We start from the raw sequence: 17993 nt of genomic DNA on the forward strand, positions 1-17993 counted from the left end.
CTGAGCCCGAGTCCAGGCTGGGGCTCGGCTGGCAGCCCCGCTCTGCTGGTAGTGCACCTGTACCCAGGTTCAGGAGAGGGTGAGAACCTGCCCCGGGCAGGGCTGACACACAAAGGGTGTGTTGGCATGGACCAATCCTGGGAGGATACAGGATGAACGGAAGGATCTGGGCAGGCTGTTGCTTTGTGTCTCAGATCTTGGATCCCCATGAGAGGATGGTGGGTGTGAAGTGGCAAGCCCTGATGGCCCCTGCCACTCCTGGCATGCTTGTCACAGATACGTCGGTCCTAAATTCAAGTGTCTTCAGAAAGTGAAGATGTAAACTACTCTTTGCAACATCAACTCCTAATATGTTACAAAAAAAAAAAAAAAAAAAAAAAAAAAAGGAAGAAAAAAGGAAAAAGAAAAAAGTCTCCTTTCTCCCCATCCTCAGCCTACGTTGAGATGAAGTCCTCACCTCAAAGGGGCTTCCTCTTTCTGGGGTGTCCGTGGGGAGGGATCAGGAGAAGATGGCAGCCCCTGGCCTGGGAATAAACTATCAGAACAGCCTGTCCCCACACCCCAGCTTCCTTGTGCCCCAAACCCAGCAGAGGACAAACACTGAGGTTTCTGTGGTGCTGGATACAGTACAGGGCTGCGCAACCTGAAGCAAAGGGAGATACAGCAGAGGAGGCAGGGGTGCAGACGTCGTGTCTGGTACAACACAGGGCGGGCACCGGACAGGGCAGGGAAGGCTGCAGACCCCGCTGTCAGAGCAGAGATCAGACACTCATCCGTGGCTTTGGAGACAACTGGGTCACAGGAACTGAGATGGGTTTCCCAACATACCGACCACTGGGAGGGCAGAGATGAGGGGGCAGGCCAAAAGCAACGACGTGCCCAAGACAGAGGCAAGCCCTGGGGTACTGCCCCCTACTCCCAACCTTTGGGCCCAACAGAGGGAGTTGGAAAAAAGGGCCAAGAAAGTGTCAGCAACTGAGCAAATTACCACAAACTTTTCAGTGCTGCCTGGTCCCCACTGGGGGTGGATGCACTGTCATCCCACACCCAGTCCAGTCCGTGTGGGTCAGTCCTTCCTCACCCCCACCTCCCACCTCCCACCTCCCACCTCCCAGTGCCTGTAGACTCCAGCCATTCCATTGCTTCACAGCCCAACCCACGCAGTCAGTGGCCGGAGAAGTCAGGTATACTCTATGTCCACATATACCTTCCTGCCATGGGGCTTCTCCAACTGGCAGGGTTCTCCCCAGCCTTCAACTCCTCCTCGTCCCCTGTTCCCAGGCAGGGTCGATTGGAGGCTGGGCAGAGATGGCTTGCAGAGGGGAATGCAAGATGGGGAGACCCCACCAGACCCAAGGGAGGAGAACGGCATTTTTCTCCACCTTTTGAGACAAAGCCTCCTTGAGGTCTCAACATAAGAAACACTTCCAAACCTCAGCTGCCAGGTGTTCACCTTTCCCCTCTGAAGTGAGGAGATGGTCAAGCTGAGGACGTGTTTGTCCCAGATCCAGGCCAACGCTCTTCTCCAACAGTTTGAAGCAAACTTGGCCTTGGGGTTCCAAGGGTAGGATGAAGGGTATCACAGCAGGGACAGGGCCTAGTGTGAGGCAACAGCAAGCAGAGCGAGGACACGACAGTGGCAGCAGTGTAGACACAGGACATCAGCTTCAAACGATGCAACAGCAGGGATATTCGGGCATGGCTCTCATCCGAGCCACCCCCAACTCTCTTGCCTCCAAGGCAGGAGGCACTGTACATGCAATTCAGTCCAGAGGAAGAGTCTAGTCAATCCAGCCCAGGCACATCCAGAGAAGGTGAGAGCTCTGAGTGGACTCCACCGAGGAAAACAGGCATTTGGGTATTTCAGATTCCTGCTCCACAATAAGGCAACTTTTAAAAAAATATTATTTCAAAGAACAAAACAAACAAATTCCAAGGGTAGGAGAAAAACATCACTTGCTGTGGATTAGGTGGGGGTTTTCTGATTTTCTTTTTTTGGTCTTTTATGGTCGGTTTTGTCATTTTTTTTTTTTTTCCTTCTTCCCCAAGGATGATAAGGTCAGAGAAAAATAAAATAAATCATCTTTCAATAGTCTTTTCTGGTATGAGCAGCGTCTCTCTGGGCTGGGGAGTAAGGGGTACGGGGAGAGGGGAGTAGGAGAGGCCAAACCTCCCCCACCACTTTTAGATCCTTTGGTTTCCTTCTCCCGGAAGATGGCGGAAGGGCATGGGGCAGCAGGGAGAACGTGGTGATGGCAAGCCCGACGATAACGGGCCGGTGCTCGTGGGGCCCAGGGGCGCTGCAGAGCCTTCAACGGGACAGTGCTGGGCAATGGGGCCCACAGGGCCTTCTTGTGGGCTGCATAGTTGGCTTGAGGGGGAGCAGGAGGCTGTGGGATGGGGACCAGGGCTGCGGCCTATCAGCCGTGGGCAGGGCTACAGAGTGATTTGGTAATCCAAATGAACTATCAATAATTTAAAACTTGATATATATATATGTATATGTATATATATATATATATATATATATATATATATATATATATATATATATATATATATAAAATCTCCCCTGTTCCCTCCCCCCTTAGAAGAAGCTAGGATGTGAAGACGTCATGGAGAGAGGAGGGGGAAGGGAATGTGTGGAGGCTCCTGCCCAGGGTTACCTCTGATAGCCCCAAAGGTGTACTCAGCACAAAGGCCCATCCTAATGACTAGAGGCCTGTCCCTTCTCTGTCCCCTCTCCTGGGACTGGGTGCCCCATGGACTCTTGAACATCCCCCTTCCCCCCAAACTCCCAGGGCCAAGGGGTTTTTCACTTCCCCAAAGTCAGTGTGCTGAGTGCTGGGTTATCCATTTGGCATCTTCCCGGATGGGCTGGCCAGCGGGCGGTGTGGGGGGTTGGCTGATCACGGTGGTGGGCCTGCTGGAAGACTGGGAGGGGCACCGCTTCCTGCCCTCACTGCCGCCACCTCCTGCTGCTACTGGGTGTCGCTTGTGGTTGCCCTCTTCACCCATGGGGGGCTGTAACAGAAGAGGGAATCACAGGTGATTAGGAGGCACTACCCGTCCCTGCCAGGGCTGTACAGGGCACTCCTATTTCCCACCTCCAAATGTTATGCAGGTAATGAACAGGGTTAACCCTAAAAATAAATTACTAGTTTTACTGAGAATGTCTCCATGCTAGGACGCCAAGCACCGTGCTATTTTATGTACTAAGTCATGGGTCTGCACCACCCTTGGATGCAGACCTGGGTACAGATCATCGATACTATACAAGAGGACACTGAAGCACAGAAAAATATTTCGCCCAGGGTCCCAAAGCTGGTAATCGGTGAAGACAAAATATGGACTGGACCCACGTACTATCCGAGGCCCAGGTTTTTATCCACAGGAGTTCCTGTTCCGGTTATGGGAAGGGGTCACTGCTCAGGAGATGACTCATGGAATGCAACAGGCTGAGACGTCTCTGATCAGAAGGCCCAGAGGCTCATGGAGACTGCCTTGTCCTTCCAAGGTCTAAACAGGACACTGCTCTAAGAGTCAGACCATGCTCCAGTCTGGCTACACCACTGCCAAAGGTCTTGTGACCATGATGAGGTGGAGGTTTCCTTTCCTTTCTGGGTGCCAAAGCTGAGCTCATCTTGTTCCACCATAACTGGTCTCCCTATTAAAGGGTTCTCCGCACATGTCCCCCCCATCCCCAAATAGGAGGGAGTGCACTTAAGGATGAAAAAACCAAAACAAACAAACAAAAACCCTACTCATCTCCAATCTTGGGAAACCTAGACAGTACAGCTAATGTCTCACTGGATGGCCATGGGCTTCCGTTTACCTTGTTACCCTTTACTGGGGTAACAATAAACTTTGCCTACTGCACCACTTTGTCAAGGTTAAATGATAATGTGAACTGTCCAGCACATAGTAAGCACTCAATCAATGGTAATTTAAAAAATAAAATATAAACTATTATTGCTCTTTACTTCTACTTGCATTTTTCCTAAGAGGTCTTAATAGAATAAAATAACTGCCATATCCCTACTACATTATTAACTATTTGAAGGACAAAGCCTTTCACTCATTGCTGGAGTCTCTGAAGCACCTTGCACAGAGACATTCAATTAACTCCACCACCACCTCTCCTTGAAAAACCTAGTAGTGATAACCATAATTCACCACTAGATGTCACTGTTGACTTAGTGTTCCACGTGGCTCAGTTAGTTGGAGCAGTCTTCCTGCACTCTGAACAGTGGTGGATTTGATCCCAATTTGGGAAGCCAACCAATCAATATTTCTCTTCCACATCTATGTTTCTCTCTCAAATAAACAGACAGACAGGGGAGCTGGGGTGAGGTAGAGAAAAAACTGAACGTAATTTATAAACTTCTGGGGTTAGAAATCGCCTCTTCCAGAAGGAGCAAAAACATTTCATCTTGGATACCCATCACCATCAAATAGGGCACAGTAACAAGGAGGGTTGTGAGATAAAATGGAAAGGGCATGCCGAAACCGGTTTGGCTCAGTGGATAGAGAGTCGGCTTTGGGACTGAAAGGTCCCAGGTTCGATTCCGGTCAAGGGCACGTACCTTGGTTGCGGGCACATCCCCAGTAGGGGGTGTGCAAGAGGCAGCTGATCGATGATTCTCTCTCATGGATGTTTCTTTTTTTTTTTCTTTTTCTTTTTTAAAATAAGGTTTTATTGTTCACATTATTACAAATGTTCCTCTCCCCCCCCCCCCCGCCATCATCGATGTTTCTAACTCTCTGTCCCTCTCTCTTCCTCTCTGTAAAAAAATCAATAAAATATATATATTTTTAAAAATGGAAAGGGCATTATGACAATTTAGCCAATTCTGGGAAGAGCAACCATATAGCCCCTTCCAATTAGCCTTCATTGTCCACTTCTCACCCTGGATTTTACAGAAGAAGACACGAGGCCCAAACTTGCGGGTTGTATCCCTGGGCACAACAGAACTGGATCAAGAACCCAGGTTCCCTGACCTCCATCCAGTGTTCTTCCAGGACAACCCAGAATGAGAGAGAACTGTACTCACATCCACTCGGAAGTCTTCGAGACGTCGGAATTTGCCGAGGTATTCTTGAAGTTTGGGGTCAATGTCCAAATTTTTGGCTTTGGAATATTTCAAGAAGGCCCAGAATTTCTCCAGCCCATAGAGCTGACCTGTAGGGAAAGAGGAGAAAGGTAGAGAGGTAGAGAGAAGCTGGGCTGGTGTGGTTGAGAGGCTCGGAGGAGTGAAGTGTGATGTGACAGACCCACGTCAAACTGGGGAGTGAGGGGAAGAAGGCCTAGATGACCAGGGCTCACAGGGCTCCAACTCTGGCTCTCACCGGCTTCATAGTCTTTCACGGTTTCCTCCTGAAAATCCTTAAATATGTCCAGCCGGAACTTCTTTTCCAGGCCATAACTGTAGTATCGGAAAAGGCACTCCAAACCATATCTATGGGAAAACACAAATCAGTGAAATCAGGACTCAGTTTCTTCTTCTTAAAAAAGAGAAATGAACCCTCATAATAGATGAACAGGGAAAGAGTTTGAACACAATGGATTATCAAGGAAATGGTGAGTTCTTGCTAGTCTAAGTGGCTCCAATATTAAATTTTAACTGTCTGCCAGGGGTCAGCAAACTGGCCAAATGAACAGCACCCCAAACTGCACCCTTGGTTTACTCCAATTCATTTGTGGAATGTCACTGCCTGCTTTCTTCTGTAACAGCAGAGCTGTGTAGTTGCAGCGGAGATCACGAAGCATCAAATATTTATTGTCTGTCCTCTTTCAGGAAAAGCTTGCCAATACCTGGGATACGCTTTCTGCAAAGCCATCTGACTATGCCAATTAGTAGGTCTGTTCATTTATCTGTCTCAGGTATTCCAATTGTAGGAACATGTCAGGGAAATGGCCAAAGATGCAGATTTAGATTTTATAGATATACCAAAACTGTTCATAGCAGAATTATTCAACAAAATCTACATGTCTAAGAACAGAGAAGTGGTTAAGAAAAACATGATAAATCTGTTCGACAGAATAATATACGCTATTAAAAATTACAATGTAAATATTCACTCATACTGACAAATGCTTGAGATAGTGTCAAGTGGAAAATACACATTTCAAAGTGTTATATATAGAATGAGCCCATTTTTTAAAACAAATATGTCAACTTTACATCTATGTATGCACACAAAGTTAAAAGGACATACACTTAAATATGCTAACACTTATTATCTTCGGAAGTTGGAACTTTTCCAAGTGATCTTATCTATATTTTCTAAACTTTCAAGCAAAAACATGTAACTTCTGTAAGAAGGCCAAAAGGTCAATTATTTTAACAACATGGAAAAATGGTTATGCTTATTAATGATAAGGAAGAAACAAGAAGGCATTCACAGGATGATCTAAAAGACATGAAATATGGCAGAGCTTTAACACCAGACTGAGTCATTTTTGCCACCAGCTTCTTTAAGCATTTCTGTCCTTTTCAAATTGCTTAGAGAACACATTTTACTTGGGAAAAATAGAGAAAAGTCTAAAGTTTTCAAGATAGTAAAACATTGAAAACAATGTAAGAATCTATCAGTAGGAGACTGGTTAAATAAATTACAGTACATCCATTCAGTGTAATACTATACAGACTATAAAAGGAATAAGAACGTTATTTATGGATGGATATGGAATGATCTTCAAAATATAGCATTAAGTGGAACATCAAGGTGCAAGAGCATATATAATAGAGATCATCTTCTGTGTAAACAAGGGGATAGGAGACACTGCATAGGTCCTTGCTTATGTAGGCAGAATATTTTCTGGAAAAACCCTTAAGATTCTAACAATCCTGATTGACTCTGGGAAAATGAAATATTTGGAAGGAGAAAGTTAGGAGGCTTATTACTATATAATTTTTGAACTCTTTGAATTAAAAAATATATATATATTTGTATTGATTTCTGAGAGGAAGGGAGAGGGAGAGATAGAAACATCAATGATGGGAGAGAATCATTGATTGGCTGCCTCCTGCACACCCCCCACTGAGGACGGAGCCTGCTACCCAGGCATGTGCCCTTGACTGGAATAGAACCTGGGACCCTTCAGTCCGCAGGCATATATATATATACTCTATTCACCGAGCCAAACCTGCCTCTTTGAATTTTGAAGCATGTGAATATATTACTCATCCAAAAATAACATTTTAAATAAAGAATATGAAGTATACATATAAGAGATCTCCAGTTATATTCTGGAAGCAGACCCATCAGGGACCTCTAACCACCTGCCAACCACGAGCCAGAGCCCCACCCCAATCCCGCTCACCTGTAGCCTTCTTTGGCATCCTCCAGAGACAGCTGCTTGAACTCCTCATACATCTTTTTGTTAAAGTGATCTCGGAGGAAGAAGGACCAAAACCGAAAGAGAGTGTTCATCTCCTGAGATTGGCCAATGCCCAAGCGTTTCCGCTCTAATGGGGGAAAGAAGGAAAGACTTGTCAGGACCAGGCTGCAGGTGCTTCAGGGGACAGATGGATCCGAGAGCGTAAGGACCTTGCTCATCACTTGCCCGGTTGGTCTTTCAGGAGGTCTTTATGGAGCACTAACTACTCTGTCAGGCCCTGCTGCTGGACTCTGGTTCTAGGCCTCACCAGAAGCAGGTGGGCAGGAACTTCTGAACCAGAACCCCGGTCTAGCTCTTCACCTCAAAAAGTATTGGGCTCAGCCGGGACCGGTTTGGCTCAATGGATAGAGCGTCGGCTTGGGGACTGAAGGGACCCGGGTTCGATTCCGGTCAAGGGCATGTGCCTTGGTTGCGGGCATATCCCCGGTAGGGGGTGTGCAAGAGGCAGCTGATCGATGACTCTCTCTCATCGATGTTTCTAACTCTCTATCTCTCTCCCTTCCTCTCTGTACAAAATCAATAAAATATATTAAAAAAAAAAAAAAAAAGGTACCATTACAGTACATTAATTAAAAAAAAAAAAAGTATTGGGCTCAAGTGCAGTTAGAACAAAGGTGCAAACAAATCATTTGTACATGCCAACAAGTTATATTCTTTTTTTAAAAAAAGTATATTTTATTGATTTTTTTTACAGAGAGGAAAGGAGAGGGATAGAGAGTTAGAGACATCGATGAAAGAAACATCAATCAGCTGCCTCTTGCACACCTCCCACCGGGGATGTGCCCGCAACCCAGGTACATGCCCTTGACCGGAATCGAACCCGGGACCTTTCAGTCCACAGGCTGATGCTCTATCCAATAAGCCAAACCGGTTTCGGCATATATTCTTTATACTTATTACCATTATTTCAGGAGCCCTACAATATTAACAAGTACTAAGTGCTAATAATAAAAACAATACACAACACCAAAGCACAAGCAACTAGAGAAAAAAAAAATAAATAAAGGTTCTGAATAAACAATTTTCCAAAGAAGATATAAATATGGCCAACATGGAAATTATTCAACACTATTAGCTATCAGGGAAATGTCTATCAAAGCCACAGGGAAGCATCACTTTGTATCTACCAGGATAGCTATGATAAAGACAGACAATAACAAATGTTGGGAGGACGTGGAGAAACCGGTTAGGGCAATAATTACAATATTAAGACTGGTTTTGAGCACTTGACAACTAACCCGACAGAAACCTACAGTTAAAAGGTACCTCATTTTTGTTATAAAAAGAAACTCAGGAGAGCACCTGGAGCGGGTCTTTCTGTAGACTATTGTCTAGACTCTAAAGGAAGGTTAGCAAACTTTCTTTTGTGAAGGGTCACAGAGTAAATATTTTAGGCATTGCAGTCACAAATGGGTTCTATTATAAATTCTTTTTTACCCAGAACCCCTTAAAAATGTAAAAACTACTCTTAGAAACAGGCTGCTGGCTGGATTTGGCCCAGGCCATCGTCAGACAACCTGTTCTCAAGAATATATGGTGCCTCACACACACCTTTGGAGATGGACAGTGGACCACACTGGACAATGGCCGAGTTGGTAGTCTTAACAGAAATAGGAAAACTCTTTATAGTTTTTATATCAATAGAGGAAGAACAAGGAGCAAGCATGTTCTGAGTACCAAATTCTTTTAGCTTCCTATATTCCAAAACCACTCTGCCTGAGTCTATTTCATTCCTTCTTGCTATAATGTCACCTGCTTCTTGTTTTGAGATCAGAGAGAATAGTCACATAGTCCAGCGGTCGCCAACCTTTCGGACTCACGGACCACCAGTTGGCGGCCGCTGACCTAGTCCATCAGTACTTATACTCTGGTTCTAAATAGCAGCCCCAGAGGCTCATCGCCTTCCCCGTGCTTCTTACCATTAAGGCAGCGCCTACGATACTTGTGGTAGACGTGTTGTGTGAAGCCATTTTCCTTGAGCAGCTCATGGGAAGGATGCTGAAACTTGGGCAGCGACTGAGGGGTGCAGCCATAGCTGCCAACCGTAGGCGTCCCTTCTGAGGGGCTGGAGCTACAGAGGCAACAAAAGAGATAAGTGTCACCATGGGCAGAGCAGAGGGCCATCAGGTTAGCAGGGGCCCCTCTAGTTTCTTCCTTTAGCCAAGATCTAGCCTCTCACAGGGCAACAAACAAGGAGGTCCAGTTACTGTGTTAGGCCCCCGACTTATATAAATGACTTGCTCTTTGTATCTTTACAAAGAGGTCACTTAGGTTCACAGAGACTGAGACACTCATCCCAGGTCATGAAGCTATTTAAAGGCTGAAATCTGCACAATGCCCAAACCCGAGCCTTTATTTAACCATTTATTTATCCTGAATTAACCTTTACCTTCCCATTCTGAGCTATAATGGGTTAATCCACCTCTATTTTTTTGAAAACCATGTCTACTTTCAGTCCTGTACCATCTTTGCAGGAAATAAGAATACAGACCAGTAGCTCTCAATCCTGGCTTTGGAACAGAAAATACTGGGGCTGTTTTACTAAAAATAAATAAAAAGGAAGCTGGGCCCTAACGTCAGCCCAGCCCAGGAATTTGTATCTTTATTCAACTACATGGCTATTCTGATGTAGGCAGCAAATATTCTCCTTTGAAGACAACTCAAGTGCTCTCTCAGAACCTGGTTCCATGCGGTGTGACCCACTGCTTCAGAAAGAAGCCTTCCTCTTCCCAGGCCTGGGATGAAGCTTTCTAGACTACTCATGGCTTTTTTTTATTTAGATGAAGGTCCCTTTCTTTCATTTTCTTACCAAAGAGATTCTTGGTCCCATTGATCTTATGGCGCTTCCACCCACCTCAGTCAACCTGGTCTCTCCTCCCCACAGCCACGCACCTGATGGAAGAAGTCCGGGGCCTGTGCTCTCGGGAATCCATCACCCAGCCCACATGACTCTCCAAGGGTGGGTTGGAGCTGTGTCTTGTCTTCCTTTTCCGAGGCATCTGTAAAGGTCAGTCCAGGAACTTGTTATTAATTGTATTCATACAAATGTGAGGAGCATCAAGCATTTTGTAGTATTAAGATTCCCCTCATGCGTGTGTCATCACACCGTTTACAAATCATTTTCAAATCTATTCTCTCACAACATCCACAGTTAGAAGCTGATATGCCTATTTCACGAAAGAAGTTGAGGCTTGGGAGCGAAGTAATTTGCCCAAGGACCTGCACCTGGTCAGTCCTCCTTGGATCTTATCATGGTCCATGGGGCCACCATTCCCATAGAATTCATTTTGTAGATGTGGTCACTCAGCCCCAGGATGGACCCACCAGCCTAAGCACAGAGCAGGTGGGGGATTTGGCACTCTCGTGGTCTAGACAAGGCGGGAGAGAGAAGCACTGGGATGCAGTAGAGTGGGTCTAAGACTCCTAGTAGCCAGGCTGGAGCGCCTCACCTTGGCATCTAGGGTCCGTCCTTCCTTCACCACTGGGTAAAACCGTGACGTCTGGCTTGAATCTTTGAGCTGCGGTGTCCGGGGAGTGCGGGGGGTCCTGGCATTGCGGTAGTTTGGCGACTCTGGGACAGTGGTTGGTAGAGAGCGGGCAATGGTAGAAGGCTCAGGAGCACCAAACAACTTGTTGGCCAGGGCGTCAGTGGGAACTGCAGAGGCAGAGCGGGTCAGCAAACCGTGACTAGAACTTCCAACCCAGGCCAGGGACCCGTGTCACTCCTCACCTTGTTGGAATCGGGGTGGTCCAGGAGGGACCTCCTGGTTGGGATCCACAGGGGGCTCAGGGGTTAGTGTGTCAAACTGCTCCCGGCTGATCATGTTGACTTTCTTGAAGTTCTCGACTTCTTGCTGCAGAGGATACGAGATGGGTGGGGAAGGATGTTAGTAAGAGGACTGCCCTAGCCTGTTTAGGAATCAAGACATGCAGGAAGCTGGAGAGGGCAGCTCCCACGTCCACATACGTGGAATTCTGGTCCCCAGGCTCTCAGCTGCTCCCTCACCATTCCTCAACCCCAGTTACCTGGGCACAAGTGTGCTAACCCAGAAGGGGCTAGTACTTGCCCAGGCCTATGTGCAACAAGACAGATCAGTACTCCAGCTCCCCAGGAACTCAATGCAGACTCCCCCGAATCTCCTACTGCTACTCTCCCCTCACCACTAAACACACTGCTACTCACCACATGGGCTCACCATATATCCACTCTGTCAAAACTACAACAGAGGTTTTGACTATTTCCAAGCAGCAATGATTTTAAAAAGATCTATCTTTTCTCCATCTTCCAAATCCAAAGTAAACTCCTTTAAAGGCTTTTAAAGTTTTACAACTGCCTAAATATTTAAGAATAAAAATGACAACCTAGTCCTTATTCTATTTCCCACAGAAGTGTCTAGCTGACTGTTATGACATTAAATATGGATGTTCAGGTGGCACAGTAACCATCCCACACATTGGCAGAGTTTACAAAGTGTTTAACGTCAATGTCTCAGTCAGGTATCAATTATCACCTCCTTTCTTATTGAGAACACTGAGATTCTGTGCCCAAGGTCACGTAGCTAATTAGCTTTCTTTCCCCCATTAGCTATTGGCACCTAGGCCCCACCCTCACTGCTTTGTTCAAACTTACCTTGATCTGGGAGTACTCAGGCTCGAACTTTGAAGCCCACAGGTCCTGCTCATAGTAGTTGAGTCCATCGTTAATAATCTTGGCCAGCTCAGCGCTCATCTTGGCACGGGAGGTGTGGTTGCCTGTGCGGTCCCCCCCTGGGTGCCGGCGCATGTAAGGTGGCGTCTGAGTGACAATGAGGATCTTGTTGACATCCCGGTCATCAATTTCATAGTCAGAGTCCTCATCAGACCAGGCGGTAAAGGTGTTCTTCCGTCCATCCATCTGCTCCATCTCCTCGTCAAACAGGAAATCCAGTTCCTCTTGCTCATCCTGATCCTTGGACATCAGCTGCTGAGAGGGCAGTTGCTGAGGCACAGAGGTCTGGTGGACTAACCTGGGCTCCTCTGACTTCTACCACAAGAACAAATCGAGGGGAAAGAGTCACCAGGGTGTTGGTCCCCAAGCCAAAGAGGGTAGGGGGGTAGGGAGGTAAGTGGATGGAGCAAAAGTCTGCTCCTGGAAAGGGGAACAGCAATTTCAATCTGAGAATGAAACACTTCTCTAACAGTGGACTCAATTTGTACTATTCATATATTGCTTTTCTCTTTCTTTCTTTCTTTCTTTTTTTTAAAATATATTTTATTGATTTTGTACAGAGAGGAAGGGAGAGAGATAGTTAGAAACATCGATGAGAGAGAGTCATCGATCAACTGCCTCTTGCACAACCCCTACTGGAGATATGCCCACAACCAAGGTACATGCCCTTGACCGGAATCGAACCCGGGTCCCTTCAGTCCCCAAGCCGACGCTCTATCCATTGAGCCAAACCGGTTTTGGCTTGCTTTTCTCTTTCTACAGCAGTCAGATCCCTCCTTCATGTGAAGTTGGGGAAAGGAAGCTACAGCCCTGAGATATTAAACAAGGATCCCAAAGTCACTGACCAACACAGGAGACCTGTGTTCTAGTCCATAGACCAACTCTATATACAGGCTCTCGGTCTTCCCTCTTCTGAGGGCCTAGGGGACTTATACAGGTGCCATGAGGAAAAATTCAGGGAAAAGCACTTAAAATGCAGCCCCAGGGATTTATACAGGACAAAAAGAACAGCAAGCAGCAAGAAACTTGGAATACCGCTGCCAGAAGCTACATGATCTCCTCCTGTAAAGGATGCCACTCAGAATGCATGCAGCTAGGGTTGTCCTGAGGGGCAGTCACCACTGACAATGGAAACAGCCACAGCAACCTCCTGCAGTTACTGGTGACAGCTCATATTACACCTTAAGCCCCCAGCTTGCCTGATAGCACTTCAGAGCTCAGAGCTCCATGTAATATCCCTCCAAGCACTCCAGCCTGGCTCCTAGGACCCAGGGTGAAGGACAGACCTTACCCACCTTGGGCCGTGCTGGAGAGGGCCGAGGCCTCTTCTTCACTTCAATCCAGTTCTCTGAATCCAGGTCAGGCAGGCTGGCAGACAGGCCCTTGGGCAGTGTCTTTAGGTTGCTGACCTCCTCCGTTTTGGTTGGCACTGGGGTGACTGCACGAGGAGAGCCAGGCGCCGACTCTGAAGGGTGGAAAGATAAGGTCCTCATCCCTCCAGTCCTCCTCCTGATGACAGCCCTAAGGAGGACTGCTGGCCAGAGGACAAGGGTAAGGGGAGGCACACCCATATGCCCACATGGTGCATACCTGTCTCCTTCTGGTAGTGCTGGCGGGGCACAAACTCAGGGCAGTTGAGAAGCTGAGAGAAATCGGTCTGGGAATAATCCACTATTGGGGGACCAGGAAGAGGCCATTTTTCTGGCTCCTCCCTCCTGCGAACTTTCTCATCAACGATCTCCACCACCTTGCTGTCTTTTAGGGCCTGCAGGGAAGAAAAAGAGAGAGGATGCAGAGGAAAGACTTGGATAGATGACTGGGCCCCCACGAGCTCAGGTATGAGTCCAGTGCTGGTAGGAGTATTAAAACACTGGCCCCATCTTCCACGACTGGTAAACAAGTGAGATTTTCAAACTCGTAGGAGGCACAAACATGAAAAACACACCTGCCATTCTATAACCAGTAATATGCCCCAGAGAAATGCTTGCACAAACAGGTGACAATATGTATAAGATACACAGGGAAAGCCATTCATGGCAACATTGTGTGTAATAGGAAAAAATGTGGAAACGTCTAACTTGCCACCATATAGACAATTTAAATAAATTATGGCTCATTCACTCAAGGGAAAACTACCCAGTAAAAACAGCTTCATATGTGCTGAGGTGGAAAGAGCAAAAAAAAAAAAAAAAAAAACAAGTCTAGGTCACTGAGCAAAAGATCCCACTGGTGTTTAAATAAAAACATACAAATTTTTCTAAGATTCATAGGTAAACTTTTACAGGTGTTTGTCTCTAGGAAAAACGGTCAAGAGTAGAGAGAGGAAAAAAGTTTTCTTTTAAAAATCTTTTAAATGGGCGAGGAAAACATTTCAACATGTCACAACATCCTCTGCTGCTGAGGCTGGGGAAAGAGGCACTCTCGCGTACAGCTGGTGAGAATGCAAAAGGCCCAACCCATGGAAAGAGAATTAGGCAATACTAGCAAAATTACATATGCATTTGCCCTTGCATACATCCATTCTTCTAGAAATTCATACCAAAGACACACTGGCAAAACTATGAAAAGATACATATCCAACTATAAAAAGAATAGAAGAGTATCTTTCTTTCTATTCTATACCACTATGCTCTTAGATCTAGTAAGTAAAAACATAAAACAAGTAGAGAAATATATGTGTCAGATGTTACCATTCATCCAAGAAAGAGGAAGAGACAAATACTTATGGAAGCATGTGCTTATTTTCTTAATAGAAGGATTTAATCAGGTTACCTTCAGGGTAAGACATGAAGATGGACCACAGAATTAGACTATCAGCATCTTGAAATCCCCAGTAAAATAATAGGCAATGATCATCATTAGAAACTTCTACCACAAGAGGGAAAATCAAATTATCTCTAAATTTAAACTCTTGATTGACAAGGGGGACGGCCCAAACCTGAATCTGATCTGGCCTCTAGATTACCAATTTACAAAAACTCTGGAGCATAAAACATGTTAAATGACTACAATGTCCTATATGATATACAGCACATTTTTAAATTTTTTTTTTTTTTATTTTACACAGAGAGGAATTGAGAGGGACAGAGAGTTAGAAACGTTGATGAGAGAGAAACATCGACCAGCTGCCTCCTAGGACCTTTCAGTCCGCAGGCCGACGCTCTATCCACTGAGCCAAACCGGTCCCGGCGATATACAGCACATTTTATTCAAATAATAAATTATAAGGAAAAACAGGGGGGAGGGGAAACTTAAGAGAATATGTGGGTCTCATAAACTACTAAAAGGAAAAAATTAATCCTTACCCAAGGATATTTTTTCCATTGATTTTTAGAGAGAGTAGGAGGAAGGGAGGGAAGAGAAACATAAATTTGAGAGAGACACATCAATTGGTTGTCTCCTGCAAGAGCCCTGGGGGGAGAGGGGGAGGGGGTTTTGAACCTGTAACCAAGGTACATTCTCTTAACCAGCAATCACACTCGAGACACTTTGGTGCTTGAGTGGACATTCTAACCATTGAACAACGCTGACTAAAGCAAGAAATTTTTTTATCAAGTGGAGGTTTGCAACTGACCAAGTATTCGGTGACCTTAAAGAATTTTAATGCTTTTACATGGGATAATGATACTGTGATTATATTTTTTTAAGCAGGTCTTTATCTTTTAGAGACAGATACTGAAACATGGATGAAATATCAGGTTACCTAATACTTTCTTCAAAGTAATCTGGGAAAGGAAACAAATTGGGGGGTTGAGGGAATAAGACTGGCCATGAGTTGCAAATTGCTAAGGTTGGGTGATGTGGGTTCATCATACCATCATCCACTTTTGAACCTGTTAGAAAATTACATAATAAAAAAAGGGGGTGGGGAGAGGAGGCAAGGAGAGAAGCTGGATAAGCCTTGGAACGTTGACAGAAGGCAAACGGGGTTCTTCCAAGGCTTCCTGCCTTAACCCAAACTCCATCCTTGAAAAGTCAGAACTATCTCCACACACACACCCCCGCCCCAGAAGACATACCGCAAAGATGAGTGAAATGTCGGTGGTAAGGGCCTGCACTCGGTGGAAGGAAGCAATAAGAGTGATGGGAAGGAAACCGTCAGCATCCATTTTCCGTCGCAGGAAGAAGTCGCGCTCTAAATTGTCCACGCTGAAGTAGTATTCACTAGGCCGAGGGAGAACAGGAATGATTGCTGCATCGTTTACAAATATGCCTTTCCTGTTCTGCTGCACACCCAGCGACCTCACACAACCTGACTTCCCTCTGTAGCCCTAGTGTACATACGTGGGTCTTAAGGACTGAAAGAAATGTTATTCTTTCCTGGCTCCCTACCTTTGGTCAAACCACTCCTCCTGCCCTTCAGTCCCTTTGCATGCGTGGCAAACTCCCTTCTTCTCTGCTCCTGAAATACCTATCACATTCTATGTGCCATGATCTACTTCCTTGTATGGCTCCCTTGCTGAACTGAGAAACAATAAATACACCAGAGTGGCCAGGAGCAAAGGTTTTACAATCAGACAGAAATGGACTCAACTATGTGTCTTGTCACTTACTAGTTGTGAGACAATGGGCAAGGCACTGGCAGTTTACTCATCTATAAAATGGGGATAAAACTAGCTCAGAGGAATTGACAATTGCTGGTTTAAATAAAAGAATGCCTATCAAGCATTTAGCCTCACCAATAGTGAGGACTTAAGCGTTTGCTAGCATTCTGGCAGTGAAGCCATTACAAAAGGACAGGGGGTGGGAGGGTAGTCTAAATATCTATTTGGTTAGTGGCAACCTGTCATTTTCTTAAGGTAAATATGGTATTACTGCACTGCTGTACAAAACAATAACTTTATGAACAATTAGCTTAAGAGATGAGAGAAAGTTATCTTTCTTAGCTCCAGCCAGGGCAGCAACTGCCCAGCTGCCAAACTCAGGCAGCTCACAAACCTCTACCCATCTCCTCTCTCCAGAAAGAAGGCTCCATCCACTCACATCTGGCGCTTGATGTAGTCTTTGAGCAGCTCCTGGTCCACACTGTAAAGCTCAGTGCTGCTGACATTGTCAAAATAGTAGGTAATGTTGTTCATATACTTCGGGGTTCGAGGACCCTCTGTACCATCAAACTTTCGGTAGCCAAACTGGTAGTCAAAATGGGCTATAGGGAAAATGGGTGCCATGAGGGAGAGGCAATCTCAGCCCACCACCCCTGCCGCACTCCCTGGGACATCCCGGAGCCCAAAGGGGCCTCACGTACTTCGAATGCCACCCCGGCCACGTCCGCGGCCACGACCACGCCCCCGTCCACGGCCGCGGAAGGAAGCCCGTGCCCCACCAGCCCCATCACTCTTCACACTCGATGTCTCATCCTGGTCGGGCCAGGCAGGCTCCGGTTTGGTCTCTGGTTGCCAGGTTGAGGTGGGGGGGGCCACAGGCACAGACACGAAGGTGGCAGGCTCAGACCCTGTAAAGAGAAGAGGGCTTTGGGTCAGGCCTGAAGGTGACCACCATGACCAGACCCTCCACAGTAGGTGGCACATACCTTTGATCTCCCCGCGGTTGGCAGGTGTGTGTCGTGGCTCTGGCGGGCGAACAGGGCGCGAGACCAGTTTCTCTCTCGACACTTCAGGCTTCATGTCTATTTGCAATGGGACCCACTTGTGTTTGTTCCCTGGAAGACGGCACCAGCACAGAAGGGCTTGAAGGAGGTCCCTCCCAGCTAGCCTTACCCCCAACTTTCTTCCCCTGTCCAGGGCTTCAGGCCCGAATCACAATCTGGTGACTTGGGCAAATTCCCTTCTCATGCTGGACCTCACTTTGATGGACACTCCTGGGTGACTCGCAACACCAATTTCTCCATGGTTGCCTTCTGGAGCCAGACACGTGTTTGCC

General features: G+C 46.3%; 1 protein-coding gene across 3 annotated transcripts in view; it reads right to left on the bottom strand.

Annotated features, from left to right (window-relative positions):
* Nucleotides 1-2536: 2536 nt before the first annotated feature.
* Nucleotides 2537-17993, bottom strand: part of LARP1 (La ribonucleoprotein 1, translational regulator) — a 50275-nt gene continuing 34818 nt past the window's right edge. The window contains exons 5-19 of one of the 3 annotated variants that reach the window (XM_084883142.1): nt 17644-17772; nt 17458-17565; nt 17097-17259; nt 16133-16277; nt 13704-13878; nt 13409-13578; nt 12036-12428; nt 11136-11259; nt 10855-11060; nt 10298-10404; nt 9325-9476; nt 7328-7472; nt 5350-5459; nt 5055-5182; nt 2537-3024 (exon numbers count right to left, since the gene is read on the bottom strand). In XM_084883142.1, the coding sequence (XP_084739268.1) occupies nt 2830-3024; nt 5055-5182; nt 5350-5459; nt 7328-7472; nt 9325-9476; nt 10298-10404; nt 10855-11060; nt 11136-11259; nt 12036-12428; nt 13409-13578; nt 13704-13878; nt 16133-16277; nt 17097-17259; nt 17458-17565; nt 17644-17772 (2450 nt within the window). In that variant the 3' untranslated portion in view covers nt 2537-2829. Of the gene's footprint in view, nt 3025-5054; nt 5183-5349; nt 5460-7327; nt 7473-9324; nt 9477-10297; nt 10405-10854; nt 11061-11135; nt 11260-12035; nt 12429-13408; nt 13579-13703; nt 13879-16132; nt 16278-17096; nt 17260-17358; nt 17566-17643; nt 17773-17993 lie in introns of all 3 variants that reach the window. The other 2 variants (XM_084883141.1, XM_084883140.1) reach the window with 2 other exon arrangements.

Source organism: Pipistrellus hanaki (assembly GCF_964339955.1).
Source record: "Pipistrellus hanaki genome assembly, chromosome: 5".
Taxonomy (NCBI): domain Eukaryota; kingdom Metazoa; phylum Chordata; class Mammalia; order Chiroptera; family Vespertilionidae; genus Pipistrellus; species Pipistrellus hanaki.